Below are 18,450 nucleotides of genomic sequence, written 5' to 3'. Positions count from 1 at the left end.
TTCAGGGGGCCGTATATGCAAGATTGGGGCTAGCCAGGGTTCATCGCGCGCGTCGCGTAGCCAATCTGCCGCTCCGGTACGTTCTTAGCCGAAACAGCGATGTCTGGCCTGAGCTGACGCAGTCTACCCCCCAGTAACCGAGCAAGTAGAAATGGTCAAGATATGACAGTAGGGAAAACCCCTCAGAAGGAATCAGAGGCTGGCGTGCAGCTTGCCTTCAGGGAGAAAACCCTCTGCAACTAGCGTCGTTGTTTGGAGGGCCTTGCGCGCCCTCCAATACCTCCGTCTGCCTTGGACCCTGCCAGCAACCAACCCACTTCGCAACGCTACATCCCGTATCCGAAAGTTCAGAAGATACAACCGCTCGCCATTTTACGAGATGGCAGTGGCACTCAATGAGATACCGATGGAGGAATTAGAAACGATCAATCCGTTCACACTGGCACCTTGGGCAGAACGGGTACAAACCGTTGTTGTCGACAAGGACAAGGCGGAGGCGAGACAAGCAGATCTGGGCTGGGCAGTACGCGTCGCAGTGAGCAGCTTAGCGCGGAACGGTATAGTAGGAGTCGGCTGGGTCATTGAGATCCCTGTGTCGGTGCGAGGAGGACCGAGGCTTGAGCGGTTTTCTTTTATCCCTGGCATGAGACCGGAACAGAGCCCGTTCTCCAGCGAGTTGGCAGCGGCAGCGTATGTATTGAAGCGGCTGCCGGAGCTTAGGTACCGACGTCTTCGCCACAGGAGACGCCGCACGCGCCCTCACCGATGATAAGGGTCACTGCACCACCATATCCTGCCAGCACGCCGTCTTACTCGGCCACGTATCTAGTTCAGAGTGCGCAATCAACCAATTCAACTCAACTAGTCCCTCCCCGCAGTTGGATTGACATCTAGCCAAGTATATTTCAGTTGGATTGAAGTTAGAAGAGGCTGCTCTCGGTTAGATTAGAGTTAGTTGTTTGGAACCAACGGATATCTCCGATCTTCATATGTTAACGCCGATCCCCATGAATACCACGCTCTTCGATGGCGACGTAATGCAACATTTGACACCCAGAGAGTGACGTCCTTTGCCTTCAATTTATCAGACACGACAGAGCAGCCTGTCCAGGCCGCCTGCAGGAACATTGACGCGGTCAGAAACCGCTACGCGATCCGACGCGACCAGCGTAGTGGGCGAGCTTTCCTGACGACTGCTAAGACATGTTTTTGTACGGTCAGATCAGCAATGCAATGCAGCCTGGAATAAGCGCTCGACTATTTTATTCTATTATACTGGCTTATATCTTGAATGTGACATGCTTCAATAGCTCAATAGCTCAATAACTCAAAAGCAATGGTCTCCATGGTTAGGAAATACACTCTGTTTGGTGAATTGGTTAATATGTACTTATCAAGACCTAGAAATAGCATCCGATACGCCATCTAACTACGCCTTGCCCCATACCTCTCCCGGAATGACATAAGGATAATCCGCAACCTCATCCAATGCCTCCTTAATAATCTTGCATCCTTTATCCAATTCTTCGTCCGACATCACCATACTTACGCTCATTCGCAGCCTGCCCTCAAGCGGGTACAGCAAAAGCCCCTTGCTCAAGCACAGCCCACCAATTCTTCTCGCTGTGACACCGCGCTGTGGATCCTCGCGGATTGGAATGCTGAAATCGGCCCCGCGGACCTGGATATCGGCCACATGGGGATGCGCCCTCCAATTGTCCGTCAGTTGAATAAACTTATCCCCAATCTCTTGCGCTCGCCTCGCCATATCTTCCTCATCGAGCACGGAAAGCGCTGCCTCAGCAGCGGCCAAGGCCATGGGAGTGTGCGCGAAGGTGGAACCAGACTCGTAGGGGCCAAGAACAAACATCATAGGAGCATCGGCGAGGACAAAGGATGCTGGGTAGGCACCACCAGTTATGGACTTGCCGATGACAATCATGTCAGGGCGCACGTCGGGGCCCAGGTGGTTAAAAGAGAAGAACTTGCCCGTCTTGCAGGAGCCCATGCGCACCTCATCGGCGATGAAGGGGATGTCATATTTTTTGCAGAGATCATAGACGCCGCGGGCGAAGGTGACCTCTTCCTCGTAGGTGCTAGATTGATATTTCATTAGTCTGCGAGTTTCGGCAAGAGGGCTGGCTGTGCACGTACTTTCCAGTGTTACGGATACACTCCATGATGACGGCGCCAACGCGAGCATGGTGTTCTGCAAGACATTTCGCCATATCGTCCACGTGGCCATACCGCAGCAACGATCCAGTTGAAGGGTTCACATTTGTGTGTTGAGTGCTATCAAGACCATATGCTGCAGATCCACGTTAGCGTCTCAAAATATCCCCTCGATATATTTTGAATCGAGATGAATTAGGACTTACCAGTCCTTGCTGGGCTGGGATCTTGCAGATTCCACACACCCGATGAAAGCCCGTGATAGCTATCAGAAACCGCCAGGATCAGGACCTCATTTGACGGAATCCCCCTCTTTTCATATGCATGACGTCTCGCGATTTTGCACGCCAGGTCCGCCCCTTCGGCACCAGTGACCATGGGAGAAATATGGTCGTATTTGAAGCGCTTGCACATCATCTCGGCGAAGACGGGCCAGCGGGAATTGTGCGTCGAGGTGTTGATAATGTAGGCTAGGAGTCTGATCTTAGATACCACATGGTTAAGCGGTGGATGGGACACAACCTACCCTTGCTCAGCTGGTTGACCAAGGCTGAAACGATCTTGGGGTGGCAGTGGCCTTGATTACAGGCGCTGAACATGCAGATAAAGTCGAGGTATTCTTTGCCGTCAACGTCCTATGATAAGTGACTTAGCTACGGCAAGTCGTCAAAATGGGGAACTGCAGATGACGAACCCAGAGCTTAGCGCCTTTGCCTCTGTCCATAAAGCCAGGTAGCGGTGTAAAACCGCCGACAACGTATTTTGCCTGAAGGTCTTGCAGATGTTTCGTAGCTTTGGACAAGACTATCTGATTGGGCTGGACCTCTGATGGTGCCATCTTTGTGCTGTCAGCTGAGGCAAGGCTTGGGCCTTCGCGATCGACTGGCATGGTGGTGGCAGATGGCATTGTCAGACAAGATTATGTTAAACGGAGAAAAGTTGAGACTGGGTTGGAAAGGTTGATGGATGTCACTGAAGAGACGACAGGTTGCAGTTATATCAGTAAATGGGCGTTGTAAAGTTTATAGAATGTTAGCCATTTATCTGGTGACGAGAATCAACTGGCTATGCAGTGAAATCGTCTGTCTTTCTTCGAGATAAGCTAGCGTGCACCAATATAACTCTACACCCGTCCCGATTGGGGAGGCCAGAAACAGCAATTCACAGCGAATACGTGTCGTGGAAATGAAACTTCGTCTCCTCGCTGTCGCTTTCCGGATAAAAATACATGATAAGCTTGAGTCTTCGTCGGCCACTGAATCCAGAAGTGTTTTGCCACATTATACATCATCTCGGTCACCAAGAGTGAGGCATTACTGATTCAGGAGATAAACAGGAATGATTCATAGGCTAGTCTTCTCTGTGATATTCAAGAAAGGTACGTCATGGAGCACTCCTGCGGTGACATTCCGACGGTTGCCGACCCTCGGATCTCACAGCGAAAACTTCCAGCACCATCTTATGGCACTCCTGGTCCCGTAATTTCATGCACTAGTTCTTTGCCTCCATTATGATCCAATCTATTTCTATAGCGTCTTATCACGTCGACTTCCCGCCATGATATCTATGTACTTTAAAACTATCGACCTATCCTAATGGAAGACCGGGCGCGGATAGCCGCCGGTGCTGAGGGGGCAATTATAACCGTCGTGGCGACTGGTCTCGTCGAGGCCGAGATTGGGACCTCGAAGGTGATCCTCCCGGAAGCGGACGCATACAACTTCTTCACGCAGACGCCGCTGGCTGGGGAAGCGAGATGGGAGAACAGAATCACGCTGCGAAGTCTGTTCAAGCTGTAGAACGAGCCGAGGGCGTACGTGAAGCGCGTCTTGCTTACACCGTTGTTGATGATTATTGCCGAGGACCATACCGCCATAGACGTACCAACGCAGGTGGCAACATTTGGGGAGGCGTCCAAGAAGCTCCTGTTTATTATGGCGACGTTGGGGCATTTCGAGCCGTACAGCGGAGATAAGTTTGAGAATAGTATAGAGCGGCGTATTACGCTTTTGATGAGATACTTGCTGTGATAAATAGCCGCCATAATAGTGAGAGATGGCCTGGGTATCTCGCGGTATTCTTGCTTTAGTTGGAGTATGATACACGATACTGTTTTCCTAGTCCTGAACTAAACCACCCTGGTTCATTTAGGTTATACTTCACTAATTATCCCAAGGAACAGTGATGATGGATTGATAGAGCCACCGGCTGCTCAACCCATTTTGCAATTACCAACACAACCATGCTGCCTTGGAAGGAAAGGTGAAGAATAAATCGGATTTTTATTCTGAATGAGACAATATCCCCCCCTTAAAAACCTTCAAGATTCGTAGCTAAAAAGATCAATGGGCTAAGGAACACCAATCCAAAGGGTCAAAGACAATCCAACAAGTTCCGTAGTCAACATCTCAACATCCAAATTATTCATGACCATGTTCCAGGCTCCATTCTCCCGGCTCGCGAGACCCTGCAGCCATCGCAACCGGGATGGTATATCGCTTCTTCGAGTACGCGAACCAATTGATAGCTGCGCAGAGGAAGACACCGCCGATGACTACAGATGCATAATTCATGGTTGACCCCGTTACAGGCAAGTAGGAAGGGAAGCATAACCAAGTTGTAATGAAAGGCATCCAAACGACCGAGATAATGTTGAACAAGATGCCGCTGCGACCCATGTTGAAGAAGCGTTTGGCCGGAAAGACACTGGCTCGACCGCAGTAGAGCAGACAACCGAGTACGATCATGTATGAGAGGTAGCACATGACGATACCACCGCCTAGGACAGCGTTGATGGCCGTTGTGGATCCGAGCTGGATGGTGCCGATGGCAATGGTCAGCACGCTCCCGCAGACGACGCTGTTGACAGGGAGGTCGTAGTAGCTGTTCACCGCTGCGATGAAACTGGAGCCGGGGAGGGCATTCTGAAGGGAGACGGCCCAAATGGTCCGGGAGAAGCCGGTCAAGAGGCAGACGGTGGCGGCGAGCATTGCGATGAGGTATATTAGGACGGCGACTATGACCAGGGCTTCAGAGTCGAGCGAGTCCACTAGGAGTTGCGCAATGGGCTGGCCGCCAATGGGGTCAAGGAGATTGTCAGGCTTGATGTTGCAGAACATGTAGACGAGGATCATGGGCAAGCCAGAAATGGCGCTCAGCACGGCACTTCCGACCATGACCCGCGGAACATTCTTCTTGGGCTCAGGCATCTCGTCTGCCAGATGAGCGGCGCCCTCGAAACAGTTGACAGCGGTGGCGCCAGGAAGGAGACCGAGGAAAAATACAACGCCGTTGGAGGACCAGCCGGTATTATTGACGAGGTCGGCAAAGACAAAGGACGCCGACTGCTTCGGGTGGGTGCGGATGAGGAGGACGATGAAGACAAAGAGGGCGCCAAGGTTGATGTACAGGACCATGCCATTGAGCATGTATGGGTATAGTTTGAAGAAGGGAACGTTCAAGGCCAAGGCAAAAAGCGTAGAGCCGACGTAGCCAGCATAGTAGTGCCATGGTTGGACGACAAAGGTGGTTCGGATGATCTGAACGACGGCCCAGGCGAGTTGGGACGTCAGCAGCGAGCATGCGGCCGTGAGGAAGAAGTATGCGGCGCTGGTGATCCAGGCACAGAGATAGCTGAGGACGCGGGCCACTTTCTTGGGAGCCATGGCCGCGGTCCAAAAGATTTGGCCTAAAAGTGTTCAGTTCCGGATCATGATTCAATCAACGTGGGAATTCTTACCGGATGTGTGAGGAGAGACAGCCGCAATCTCGGCCAGCGAAACACAGACACAAAGGTTACACAAGACGGCCAAGATGTATCCATAGATGAAGACTGGGCTTCCGCCCACTCCGATGACGCTCCCAAGATATGCCCCAATCGCAAGCGGTGTCGAAGTCAACGAGTATTGAAGTCCCATGCTACTCCATAGACTGAACGATTTGTGCAACTCATGTGGCTCGTCAACCTCCCGCAAGACGCCAACATCGTAGTCGGTGCCTTTATGCGAAGCCGACTCTCTCTTCTCAGAGCTGGCAGCAGCAAGAATATCACAAGCCTGCATCCTGTAACGAATATAGATTGATGCACCGAAAGAAGAGATAATGTACCGTGGGATGTGATACCGGTCTAGATTGCCACAGCAGCAAGCGTTTTGTAGTTTGGCCTCTCAGGTTCAATGCCTAGATATAAAGACATCTGCGAATCGCCATTGACACGGTAACACTCAATCAAGGTCTTATCATTGCTCTCTTTCATGCGATGCCTTGGCCAACAACCTCAGGCATAAAAGCTCTTATCGCTGCTATCTCGATAACGAAATCGCTCATTTTGGCAATCCACAACGAGCACCAGACTAAAGTCGTACATCAGGAGGATATCATCGATACACTAGTCAGGGTCTCGAAGAATGGACGCTCTTATCCAGATTACTAATAAGCACTAAGCCTAGCCCGGCTGCCCGGGTACACAGCCCCACTACACAATGGCAGCGGAAAGAGAGACTAGTATCAGACGGACATTGATCTGGGGATGAGTTCGAGTCATCTGGGCTTCACCTGAGGAGGTGACGAAGATGCATCCCCCACCTCACCAACTTCTCGCTTCTCGGGCCTTCCGAGAAGAGCTAATCCGGAATCCCACCTCGTCCGCCTCTAGTATCCTGTAGCAAACACCTAGCATCTGCTGCAGGGCTACGTCAAACGCACGCACGACCATGTTCTGCACAGACATCTAAGACCCTGACAAGGGTAACCCCCTTGTTATTAACATTACGCTGTTTTATGCTAACGATAGGGTCCTTCACTTCGGGCTGAGCACCTTCCACTCTAATTTGATAACACTAATCAGCGTCAATAAGGTGACGGCCTGAGTACGAATTGGACAAATAATATGAATTAGACAAAGGAATGTATAGAAAGCAATGATTGCAGCATCTTGAGCTGAATTGCATATTGTTCAAGGGCTAGTGTTTGCAATAATGATCAGACGAACGAATTCTCTGGGGCGTCCGGCCAGCTCTAACTAGAGGTTGGGCAGTAATTGGCAAATCTATTCGCTTCTACCTAAACAACGTTCGTGCACTTACTAGTAGCGAGGAAATCGCACAAGTCAGTATAGCGAGGATTGAGGAGATGTCGTAAATTCATAGCTATAACAGCCGCAAAGATTACAGACGTGCCGAACTGAACGGATGGCCCAAGTTTGCGCTCATCTCAGTATATTAGATAGCAAAACTATCAAGCTATCAAGTCAGGGTTATCCTCCACGCTTTGGAGGAAGTCCCCGACGGACCGGAATGAAATGCCCTCAAAGAAGGCCTTCCTATGCGCTGCAACCTTTGTAGGGTCCAGTGAGCCAGCATGGCTCGCGGAGAAAATTCGATACTCGGCTACAATCCGCGACATATCATCGGTACTTGTACGAACGTCCTCAATTAATTCGCCAAGACTTCGGTATGACACAGGCATACTGGGATACTTCTTGATCATCAAAGCAGCAACGTCGTTCCAGGTCGTCTTCTCCCCAGAAATGTAGGTGAACTCCTCCCACTTCGGAGCCTTCAGCAGCTTCGCTACTGCCTTGGCCATGTCCCGTGCGGCAAGTATATCCAGAGGCTCATTACCCGTCCCAGGGATGACCATATTATTTGCCTCTAGGTTCACTGGAAATGCCTCGCCGACATCTTTGAGGTATCGATAGTGCTGAGGCACTATGTAGTCGATAAGCCAGCCAACGGAAATCAGAGTCCATTCGAGGTCATTTTGCTCACGCAGGGCGTTCCGCACTGACTCGTGGTTCCGATAATAGAAGCCCGGCTGGTCCGGATAGTCTTCAAGGTTGCCGCCATATTCAGCAGGGATGAAGCGCTTGCATAGAGAGCTTTGCTTGCATGCCTCAATGAGGTGCATATGCACATCAGCGAAAGTTGATGTGTAGTCGAGGATGGTTGAAACAAGAGCCACGCAATCGTCCAGACCCCGAACTAAAGAGGGAACAGAATAGTCGGTGACGAACTGCGTGATACCGGGACGATTTTCAAATTGTGATTTGACGGACCGGGTGAGGATCACCACGTGGAGACCAGCTTTGGTGAACTCTTCGCTGAAATACCTTGCGACATCACCGGATCCAGCAACAGCGACGCGCATATTGATAAGCGAAATGGAAAAGTGGATCTGAGTGGTGAGGACTTTGAGTTGAAGTGATGGCTGGCCCGATTGATAGATAAGCTCCAATATATAAGTGAGGGAAGAAATAAGAGCGGATAGGAGTCAACATATAGCCAAAGCAACGTCCGCAGAGTCTATATATCACATTGTTAGGGAGAAACGATGAAATGCATGAGGGATTTTGAAGCAAGCTTATTAATTTCCTTGGAAAACAATAGAAGACGGAAGAATCGCTGTCCTATTTTTAGCCTGATATTCTCGCGTGATTAAGTTAGTCACGGGGTGTTGAGGAGACAATAATTTATCTCGTAGAACACTCCGTCGACTTCTTGACGTATTCACTCCCACGCGATAGGCCGTAATTCCATCATCAGAGTTATGCAACTGTTACTTTGTACCTCCTGACGCCTTTCTGCTTTTGCGATAGCCTCTTGGCACCTATGCCTATTACAGCCAAAAGATTGGGCCGGATCGCCAAACTATTGCTACAATCGAGCAGGCCTTATCAGTGACCCACAATGAGGCGTCAGGCCGTGATGGTTATCAGATGCGCTGAGAACCAGGACGCCTGACTTGGTAGGTAACAGCGAGCCTACTGACTCCACACTGATAGGTGTGTTTGCTTGGATTCTTGTGTCGTACTGAACATTTATCTAAGTCTTAGATTGTGGCTGGATTTACATAATCCTCTGATAGACCGATATCCTGACCTTAGTCAGGAGGGTGGGATTGACTCAAAAACCCCTCGCAGGAAAAGAAGGGCTGGAGGCATCCTAGATCAATACAATCAACAGATTCAAGATCCACACTCTATTGAACGAAGACCCCCTGATCGAATGCGACGATTCGTATCCAACACTAAGAAGAGATATAAATAAGTGAGTAATAGTTGCTTCATATAGCGTGAAAGGGTGCGAAGCAATTTACTAAGCATTTATCCGGCAACGCAGCAGCTCGCCTAGTGATATCACCATGACCCAAAAGCCCATCATCGCTGTGGCAGGCGCTGGAGATCTTGCCAAGTCAGTACCAAACAGAGCACATATATCTATGAAGCTGAGATACAGTTGGTTAACATGACGGTTAGATATTTTCTTGAAGAAGCATGGACCGATGGGACGTTTGATGTCGTTGTGTGCACTCGACAGGTTTGGCGAAGATATTCCAGTCTAGACGAGAAACGAGAAACGATGGCTAACCAGAAATAGAAACGGGACTGGTTCGACAGACACAATGTCCGGGTTGCCATCACCGACTACTCTACCGAGTCAATGACGGAAATCCTCGATTCGACTGGCGCCATCGCCCTCTACGTCTTCTACATAACGTTCGACTATCCCATGTTCGTTAAGGTCCACAACGACCTGTTAGACGCCTGTATTCGTTCCAAGTCGTGCAAGCGCTTTGTGCCCTCTGAATGGGCCGGCAACGCCCGTGACTTTCCCAGGGCACTGAGATTCTATACGCAGACTCGCCTTCCCATCCGTGAGAGGCTTAACGCCCAGACTGACATCGAATGGACTATTTTATGCCTAGGAATGTTTATGGACTACGTGGTCCCGCTCGGCAAGACCTATCTCAAGGACTACGGCGAGATGGTCCCATGGAATCGCCAGAAATGGGAGGCCGCGCTGGCAGGAACAGGAAACGAGCCGGTGGGATTCACTTCTGCCCGCGATGTGATGAAGGCGGCAGTTAGGATTGCCAAGCTGCCGAAATGGGTATTATCCTCCATGAAACGAGCTCGAAGCAGGGCTGAATAAAAAGCTAATCGTCTGGCCTAACTATAGGAAAACTACTTCTTTATTGTGGGAGAAAACAGCACCCTAAACAAAATCACCGAGAAGATGGAATCTTTTTACGGTAAACATGTCCATCATTTCCTAGGCAGTCTCCTCTGGTCTGACTGGTGCGCAGGTCGCAAATTCAACGCCATATGCTATAAGACTCCCGAGGCAACAGAAAAAGCAATGAAAGACCACGCAGGTGACGCTGAGAAGTTAAGTATCTTGGATGTTGACGAGTGGCTCTACTGCGGTGCTACACATATCCCTGAACCTGATGCCCAATCGCATAAGGAGAGGTATTTTCAGGATATCACGTTTCGGAAGGTAGATGAGTTGCTTGCGGACTCGCAGCGGATGGATAAGGTCTAGAACCACAAGCAGCGAATAATCACATGGGCTGAGTTAAGGGCGAATCTCGAGTACAATAGTCTAGTGGATTAAAGAGAGCAGTTCTAACAATGTGGCTTATAGTAGTGATCTCGGGGGCTTAGGGTCTCGCTCTGATTGATCAGGTACTATGGAGTCGTAAAAGAAGTGATAATTGTATTGCTCGTACCTACCTCTGCACAACTTATACATCAGTCGATATTTCTCCAAAGATCGGTTTGGCTGGGGTCATAGTCGTGGTCGGCGTGCGTAGGGGTCCCTAGACCTGAGATTTACTGTCTGCACCCGATCCCCGGAGATGGGTGACCCATGACCACCAACCAGGAACCGAATTAAAGAAAGCTTCACATTTCAAGTACGGATTGCTCATATTTTTGGTTGTTTATATTATCATACCAGATTAACTATACGAAGCACAATCCGCCATTTGCGTTAACCGTACTTCCTGTACTCCAACGACTCTCCTCACTGCACAGAAATGCCACAATCTGTGCAACATCATCAACAGTCCCGATCCTCGGCGCCGCTGGAGTCTCCTTCATCTTTGCATCGAACTCAGCCTGCACCTCAGCCCCGGTGTCCCGCAACCACATGTCCGTGCCCACTGGTCCCGGATTGACACAGTTCACCGTCGCATTGTAATCGTGGCCCAGTTCCGCTGCCCATACCTTGGTTACGCCCTCAAGAGCCGCCTTGGAGGCGCAGTACGGCGTCGCCCACCCGCCGCCCATGCGCGCTATGACCGAGGAGATGTTGACGATGCGTGGTGCCTTACCCAGATACGGCAGGGCCTCCTTAACTAGGAATGTGGCCATACGGAGATTCGTGTTGAGTATCTTGTCCCACAAGTTGTATGTGAGATCTTTGAGCAGGCAGTTGTCGCCGGCACCGGCATTGTTGACTATGATGTCGATGTGGGACCACTTATCGCCGGCGGCCTTGACGATCCGCCCTGGTGCGTCCTTGTCGCTCCCGGCCGCCTGTACTGCGAGTGCTTCACATCCCAAGGCCTGGATCTTGGCGACGAGTTCCTCAGCCTGTGACGAGGCACTATGGTACGTGATGAGGATGTTGGCACCCCGCGAGGCGAGCTCGAGCGCAATTCCGGCTCCAATGCCCCGCGAGCCGCCGGTGATGATAGCCGTGAGGCCTTGCAGATTCTTCGCCATGTTGATTGAGAATTCGAGATGTGTCAGAGGTTGGGAAAGAAAGTCCGGTGACAGACCACATATAAATAGCGATGAGAGAAGGAAGCAAACAGAAGGTGGTTTTGGGCGAGGAGGAAACTGAAAGAGCACCGCGAACAAGTTTTTGTCATTCCACTGTCTCGCTATGGCCTTCTTGATTAGCAAGCCGGATATCATCTTGACCTGTTAATGACGATAATGGTAGATGTCACTGACTGAGTGTGGGGCCGAGCCTCCGAGGTCTTGAGTGCATCGTGGGCAAGTCCCTCTCCTCGTTGTTAACTTCCTAATCGAGGCAATCTTTTATCAGAGGGCGCTCAAGTCGTGGCGCTATGCCACTACGCCCGCCACCTTATCGCCTTATCATATGATTTGTGAATCTCTTCTTTGATAGCCAGGTATCCAATCACACACGCAATTCCAACAGCTAGTCCTCCATCCTTATCACGATAAACCCCAGCCCCCACTTATTAGCATCACTTATCAGCCGCTAACGTTTCGTGCAGCCCGCATTGCATAGATAGCTCTTGTGATAAGGTCTCCCCGCACTTTTCTGACCCGTGCACTGTGTCGACTGCCTCTTTTATTAAGCCGCCGGTAGGCTACGAGAGATAACGTGTCTTAATTTCGCCTTCTGTTGGTTGCCTTTTTGGGACAGAAACCATTCAATTCCTTTCACAACATCTTACCAATGGGGAGTGCAACAATGGCTCCAGCACGCCATTCACGTTCCTTCACCCTGTCGCAGCCTCCACTCACCAAGCGCCAAAACAAACCCCGGATCAAACGGTCAAAGACTTACACCGGCTGCTGGACATGCCGGGCACGCGGCATAAAGTGTGATGAACAAAAGCCCGAGTGTGGAAGATGCCTACGGTCGAATCTCCGCTGCGCAGGGTATCACGTGAAATTGGTCTGGGATGTTCAGGATGGCGAGGCCGAAAAGCCTGCCAAACGCCGGGCTTTCCTGACGGCCCACGATGCTAGACAACCTGTGCTCAGCGCCAGCGAGATACGCCTCGCACTCGCAGAAGCAGATGTGGCAGATGCTCGCAATCCAGTGCAGTCTGGGCCATTCACGGTTTTCTCAGCTTCAGTTAACCCAGAAACACCAAGAGCCAGCTCTGAGACGCCCGAGGAAGATGACCACAACCAAGACAATGGCGCATGCGTAGAAACATCTACCGTATGGTGTCATGACTTGGGAGAGATTGACATCCAAGCACAGGACAGGAGTGGCAGGGATGTTGACCATGCGGTTATGAAATGGATGCATGGTATTGATCATGAACACCACCACGACACCAAAGGAGTCATGACAATGGTTTCCATCAAACAAAAAGTGTTTCCTCATATTCCAGCGTATATATCAAGCGCCAGCAAAGAGGAGCGGTCCCTCTTCCACGACTGGGTTACCGTTTTGAGTGGACTTATGATGCCGACTCAATATCTGGATAATCCCTTCCGCACGATTTTTATTCCTCTAGCTTTGGCCGCACCGTCATCTTCCTCTGAATCATCGGGAAATGGAGCATTGCTCCATTCTATATATGCTATTTCGGCCTTCAATCAAGCTCAATTGTCGTCCTCGAACGAGTATTTATTTTCCCTTGGAACGAAGCATCACAGGATAGCCCTTGAACATCTACGCAGAAGCCTGATGCAGCCAGAGGAAAGCCAGACAGAGGCCATCCTAGCTACCATCATCAACATGTCATCTATTGACGTTATCAAGGGACAATCAGCGAGTTGGCGTATACATCACGCAGGTGGCTGGACTTGGCTCCAGCATATTATGGAAAACGGCGCCACTCAGAGCGCCAACGCCTCCGTACTCTGTCAAATATTTTTCTGCATTAGCACCCTTGGCCAGAGTCACCCAGAGGTCATGAGCCGACTCGAACGCCGTCAAGGTATCCAACCTAAGTTCGCTTACTCAATGCAGGTATGGGACAAGCCATATGCCTTGGATAGGCTTTTTGGAATCACTCAGCCAGTTCTCGAGGGGATCATGAGGACCAACACGCTGTCAGAGCCAGTTTGCCACGCAACACAAGAGGAGATAGAAGACCTTGACCTTTTTATCCGCCGCAACGATCCCGACGTTCTGATCTCGGATATGGAGGAGGAATACGACGACATCACCCGCCACCACACCTGCACTTTCTTCTGCGCTTCCCTTATATATTTCGAAAGGCGCTTACGCAAGACGTCGCCGCGAAAGATCCAGCGCCTGGTGCAACGGAGTCTGGACCACTTGTGTGCCATTGATGCCCTCGAGGTGGAGCAGAAGTTGGTTGTATGTGGACTTTTCTGGCCTGTCTTTGTTACGGCCTGCGAGGCTGAAAATTTTAATAACTTGCGAGCTCGGGCGCTTCAAATGTTTGACAAGGGGACGCTGCTTGGTATTGGTAACATATTGTCTGCTAGAAAGGTTGTTGAGGAGGTTTGGCGACGGAGGGATAATGACTGTGAAGGGGTGGACACTACGTGGCAGAGTGTCATGGCCGATTTGGAGCTGGACCTTATTCTTACATGATCGCTATCGATTCAAAACTCGTTTCGGGGGAGCTCAAGGTAACAGTGCCAGAGTCAATTCGGTTAACCAAGAGACACAAACATATGGGTCATATCATATGCCCTTTTATGCCTGATTCCTGACTACCTCGCACAATACCCTCCATCTACATTCACTATTGCTCCCGTCATCCAACTGGCCCCATCACCACAAAGGAATAACACAGCCTTTGCCACATCCTCGGGTGAGCCTAGGTGTGGCCAAGGGGAATTGTCATGGAGCTCCTTGTTTAGGGCCTCGTCTTCAAGTGCGGAGCGCACCATTGCCGTCTTCAGGAAACCCGGGCACACTGCGTTAACATGAATCTTTTCTGGGCCATAGTCGAGTGCTACTTGGCGGGTCAAATTGGTCACCGCACCTTTGCTGGCGCAATAAGAGGCTGAGTAAATACTTTCATCAGTGGTGTGGTCCTACATGTCAGAGGGAAGATCGGTAGGACAGGCTTACGCTCCATGGATAGGCCCAGAAGGCCGCCGATGGACGAGATGTTAACGATCCAGCCGCGATCCCCAGAAATGGCGGGTTCTTGGTTCATCATTTGGGCAATGGCATATTTCATCCCCAGGAAGGTTCCACGAGTGTTTACGGCCTTGATAATGGTCAATTAGAGCTTCTCCCCATGACCATCATGGTCATTGAAGGCAGTTAGCGTACCATCGTCTTGTCGAAGGCCTCCACAGATTCCTCTGCAATTCGGTGCTGACCGCAGAAGATGCCAGCATTGTTCACCATTCTAAAAGTTATCAGCTTCACTACTCTTTGCTCAACAGCCTGGGACTGGTGCATTTACTCACATGTCCAACCGTCCAAATTCGGCAACAGCGGCTGCCACGAGAGCCTCCACCTGCTGCGGCGAGCTGACATCGACTTCCTTGAAAATAGCCTGACCCGTCCTCTTAATCACTTCGTGCGTAGGCGCTGTGTCGGTCTCGTAGCCTCCCAAGAGCAAATCCGGAGTGAGATCGCTACAGACAACCAGCGCGCCTTCGGAGGCCAGGGCCAGCGAGATCGTTCGGCCGAGGCCGAGGATGACCCGGTGACGATTGCGACTCGGCCTTGGAGACTGGTAATTGTTAGCGACGACCATTGACTTTGCCGACGTCTGTCACGAGCCCTGATTCTGTGTGGCGTCTCATTGGGTGTATGTGTATTCTGAGTTGCATATGATCCCCGCTTTGAGTCCCTGTACATCCTTATACTGAAACCAGCTAGAAGGATATAGCTATAGCAGTCACACGCCATATACACGCCCAGCTACCCAAATACACATCGTGACAACGTCTCCTTAGCGGATGGCTAATGGGACTGGGGCGGCGGTGGGGGCGGGGAGTCTCATTCTTACTTCAAGATTCGGGACATGGTGGGTGGAATGGAGCGGAGAAAGTGAAGTGATCGGATGCAAAGGGGAGAATTCAGTGGTCAACTCTTCTAGACATAGCTTTTTGCTTCATTGCATGATGCATGTGAAATATGACCGGCAAGATTTTGTCAAAGGAATCGGACACTGTTTCGTTGTTGATTTCCTAGAAGATTGAGACTGTTTCCATTGCGCGTCGCTGTCAGTTGCCTAATATGTCCGTAGATAACCCCGCTGTTAGTTACCCGATACGATTGATCATGTACAACATCACCTGATGGCATGTCCTGAACAATAACTTATATGTCCGACTCTGCTTTACAGAAGCGTGTGCCTTGATCTGATACAAGTGTCTATTGTAACTTGAATCCTGTTCACATTGTAACCTCTGATATCACTGATCGACTTTTTACAAAAAATCACTCAGCATGCCTGCAACCTCCAAAGAGTCATCGCCGTTGGACAAGGTCGTCGTCGATAGCTTCGATGCAGCCACAGCTGCTGTCGAGGATGTGTTGGACTCCTTGAAGAGAAATGGCGGTTGCGTCATAAAGAACTTCATGAGCCTGGAAGATGTCGACCAGGTGATTTCTGACGTGCATCCGTACCTTGAGGCGGATGAGCCTTGGGAAGGCGACTTCTTCCCGAAGGAAACACGAAGTAAAAGACTTCCCAAAACCCCCTGCTGCCACATCTTTTTATCTATCCCAAGGCTGTCATGCTAACCAGACTGTAGGAGTCTTTGGCCTTGCTGCAAAGTCGCCTTTGTACATGGAGAAGATCCCGGGGAACCCATTATACAACTCCGTCTGCCAGAAGTTCCTATCCACCGAGACTACCACCTGGGTCGGCAACAAGCAAGTAACAGACATCTCCCCGCCTCAAATCAACTCGGCTGTCGTCATTTCCATTGGCCCCGGTGCCAGTGCCCAGCCTCTCCATCGCGATGACTCGTTGCATCATAATAAGAAACCACAGGTCACGCTGAAGGAGTATACAATGTCCCGCGAGACAGCTGTCGGTGTCTTTGTTGCCGGCACGAAAAGCACCAAGGCGAATGGTGCTACTAGATTCATCCCCGGCAGCCACATGGATGAGTCATTGTCCGGCCCGGGTGACGAGAACAAGGTGGTCTATGCGGAGCTGGAAAAGGGCGATGCGTTTTTCATGTTGGCATCATGTTACCATGGAGGATCGGCCAATACCACCACGGACCAGATGCGGGTTATATTTGGCATGTTCATGACCCGAGGGTACCTGCGACAGGTGAGTGCAAATCTCAAACCGACAGCGCTGAACGCGGCGGGACTAACAATGATTGTTTTCAGGAAGAGAACCAGTTCCTTGCGAACCCCATGGATAAGGTCCAGAAACTGCCGATACAGACGCAGAAGCTGCTTGGGTATTCAGTCAGCGCTCCGTTCCTAGGCTGGGTAGATCTCAAGGATCCCATTCACGTTTTAAATGGGGAGACAGGGACGTATGACTTGGATCCTGCTCTAGCAGCTGCTCCTGTACCTGAATCTTAATCCGTAAATTTGTCCTCTGCTAGAGAGCTTCTGTCAGTAGAAAATTATACATCGACGTAACCAATAGCTGACGACCGTTGTCTACTTGGGTATTGCTAGCCTGCAAGCTGACTGTATTGTTCGATGTGGTATGTTCTTGAAGATACCATCCGGTACCCACCTACTGCTAACACCCACCTACTGCTAAGCAAGAATAAAATTCTGCCATACAAAATGCGTAATTTCACTTAAACCGTATGTAGCCAATATTGGAGTTATTTACATGAAACAAGCTGCGTATTATTGAGAGTTTCACGTTGTTTCATATCATTATCATACTTTTTCCATTACGGAGGCGGTATGATTGCACATCACCTATGTAAAATTTCTGCAAATAGCTCATTCATGAGTTGGCCTCCGTGAAACTTGATGAAAGATTTTGCCTACACCAACCTTCAGCAATCGCCTCAAAATGCTCGAACGTCTTATACGGAGAGTGAAGTCATTGAAGCCATATTGGATATCACAGATAACGGCCTGTCACAGAACCGAGCCGCCCAGAAACATGGCATCCCTCAGACAACTCTTTCTGCACGACTACGAGGCCTCCCGTCTAAATCCGAAGTCATCCCAGCCTGCCCAGTTGCTATCCAAGTCTCAGGAGGCCAGATTAGTCACCTGGATACTTCGACAAGAGGCCCTGGGCTATGCTCCTTCTCACAGTCAAGTTCGCGCCACCGTAACTGCCCTCTTAAAGCAACAAGGCCAGGAAAGCGTCATCGGCGTGCATTGGATAGCCAGATTCATGAAACGTAATTCAGCCATCAAGACGAAGATAGGGAAACGCCAAGAGGCCTCAAGATTCAATTCTTTCACTGCAATGGCCGTCAATTGGTACTTTGATATCCGCGAGAGGGAGTATGGCTGGATCAAGCCTGGGAACACAGTCAATGTTGACGAGGGCGGTATCATTGCTGGATTTGGTGCTTATTTATCATCTTTGATCATAAGACTTACTGATCCATTCCAATTCTAGGCTTGGACTCCTTGGTTATTGGCAGTAGCGACCCCAAGAAGAAGGCCTTCCTCAAAGGCTCTCAGTCCCGTGCTTGGACTAGCTTCATCGAAGCTGTGACTGCAGATGGCCGTCTTCTGAAACCGGGTATCATTTTCAAAGGCAAGGAACTTCAGCAGCAATGATTTATCGAGGAGTTCAAGAAGACAGCCGACTGGCATTACATCACTTCTGAGAACGGCTGGACGCACAACCACATCGCAATTGAGTGGCTCAAGGACGTCTATCTGC

At 50.3% G+C, this 18,450-nt stretch overlaps 8 protein-coding genes across 8 annotated transcripts; 3 read left to right on the top strand and 5 right to left on the bottom strand.

Annotated features, from left to right (window-relative positions):
- Positions 1-1,429: 1,429 nt before the first annotated feature.
- BGZ61DRAFT_368776 (pyridoxal phosphate-dependent transferase) lies at positions 1,430-3,010 on the bottom strand (the record flags this gene model as incomplete). Its single annotated transcript, XM_046241915.1, has 5 exons — positions 1,430-2,096; positions 2,155-2,308; positions 2,379-2,642; positions 2,699-2,807; positions 2,867-3,010. The coding sequence occupies 5 exons, from the start codon at positions 3,008-3,010 to the stop codon at positions 1,430-1,432; spliced, it is 1,338 nt and encodes a 445-aa protein (XP_046096355.1).
- Positions 3,011-4,592: 1,582 nt separating this feature from the next.
- On the bottom strand, positions 4,593-6,089 carry BGZ61DRAFT_499436 (amino acid/polyamine transporter I; the record flags this gene model as incomplete). The annotated part of the gene is made up of 2 exons (XM_046251404.1): positions 4,593-5,860; positions 5,912-6,089. The coding sequence occupies 2 exons, from the start codon at positions 6,087-6,089 to the stop codon at positions 4,593-4,595; spliced, it is 1,446 nt and encodes a 481-aa protein (XP_046096354.1).
- A 1,113-nt stretch (positions 6,090-7,202) lies between these two features.
- BGZ61DRAFT_463555 (uncharacterized protein) lies at positions 7,203-8,478 on the bottom strand. The gene has a single exon (XM_046247410.1). The coding sequence runs from the start codon at positions 8,317-8,319 to the stop codon at positions 7,408-7,410; it is 912 nt and encodes a 303-aa protein (XP_046096353.1). The 5' UTR covers positions 8,320-8,478; the 3' UTR covers positions 7,203-7,407.
- A 718-nt stretch (positions 8,479-9,196) lies between these two features.
- On the top strand, positions 9,197-10,664 carry BGZ61DRAFT_463552 (uncharacterized protein). Its single transcript, XM_046247409.1, has 5 exons — positions 9,197-9,218; positions 9,291-9,362; positions 9,428-10,061; positions 10,131-10,203; positions 10,258-10,664. The coding sequence occupies exons 3-5, from the start codon at positions 9,612-9,614 to the stop codon at positions 10,494-10,496; spliced, it is 762 nt and encodes a 253-aa protein (XP_046096352.1). The 5' UTR covers positions 9,197-9,218; positions 9,291-9,362; positions 9,428-9,611; the 3' UTR covers positions 10,497-10,664.
- Positions 10,665-10,918: 254 nt separating this feature from the next.
- BGZ61DRAFT_485267 (putative gluconate 5-dehydrogenase) lies at positions 10,919-11,683 on the bottom strand (the record flags this gene model as incomplete). Its single annotated transcript, XM_046249690.1, has 1 exon — positions 10,919-11,683. One exon carries the CDS (start codon positions 11,681-11,683, stop codon positions 10,919-10,921), a length of 765 nt encoding a protein of 254 aa, XP_046096351.1.
- A 620-nt stretch (positions 11,684-12,303) lies between these two features.
- Positions 12,304-14,240, top strand: BGZ61DRAFT_432446 (fungal-specific transcription factor domain-containing protein; the record flags this gene model as incomplete). Its single annotated transcript, XM_046243880.1, has 1 exon — positions 12,304-14,240. The coding sequence occupies exon 1, from the start codon at positions 12,393-12,395 to the stop codon at positions 14,238-14,240; it is 1,848 nt and encodes a 615-aa protein (XP_046096350.1). The 5' UTR covers positions 12,304-12,392.
- A 61-nt stretch (positions 14,241-14,301) lies between these two features.
- Positions 14,302-15,409, bottom strand: BGZ61DRAFT_147458 (oxidoreductase). Its single transcript, XM_046237325.1, has 4 exons — positions 15,074-15,409; positions 14,934-15,012; positions 14,727-14,868; positions 14,302-14,658 (listed from the first exon to the last, which is right to left on the bottom strand). The coding sequence occupies exons 1-4, from the start codon at positions 15,364-15,366 to the stop codon at positions 14,363-14,365; spliced, it is 810 nt and encodes a 269-aa protein (XP_046096349.1). The 5' UTR covers positions 15,367-15,409; the 3' UTR covers positions 14,302-14,362.
- Positions 15,410-16,064: 655 nt separating this feature from the next.
- BGZ61DRAFT_485264 (phytanoyl-dioxygenase family protein) lies at positions 16,065-17,165 on the top strand (the record flags this gene model as incomplete). Its single annotated transcript, XM_046249689.1, has 3 exons — positions 16,065-16,296; positions 16,373-16,902; positions 16,965-17,165. 3 exons carry the CDS (start codon positions 16,065-16,067, stop codon positions 17,163-17,165), a joined length of 963 nt encoding a protein of 320 aa, XP_046096348.1.
- Positions 17,166-18,450: the final 1,285 nt, after the last annotated feature.

This window comes from Ilyonectria robusta (assembly GCF_021365365.1).
Source record: "Ilyonectria robusta strain PMI_751 chromosome Unknown BGZ61scaffold_35, whole genome shotgun sequence".
Classification (NCBI taxonomy): Eukaryota; Fungi; Ascomycota; class Sordariomycetes; order Hypocreales; family Nectriaceae; genus Ilyonectria; species Ilyonectria robusta.
This window is presented reverse-complemented; position numbering and strand designations above follow the sequence as displayed.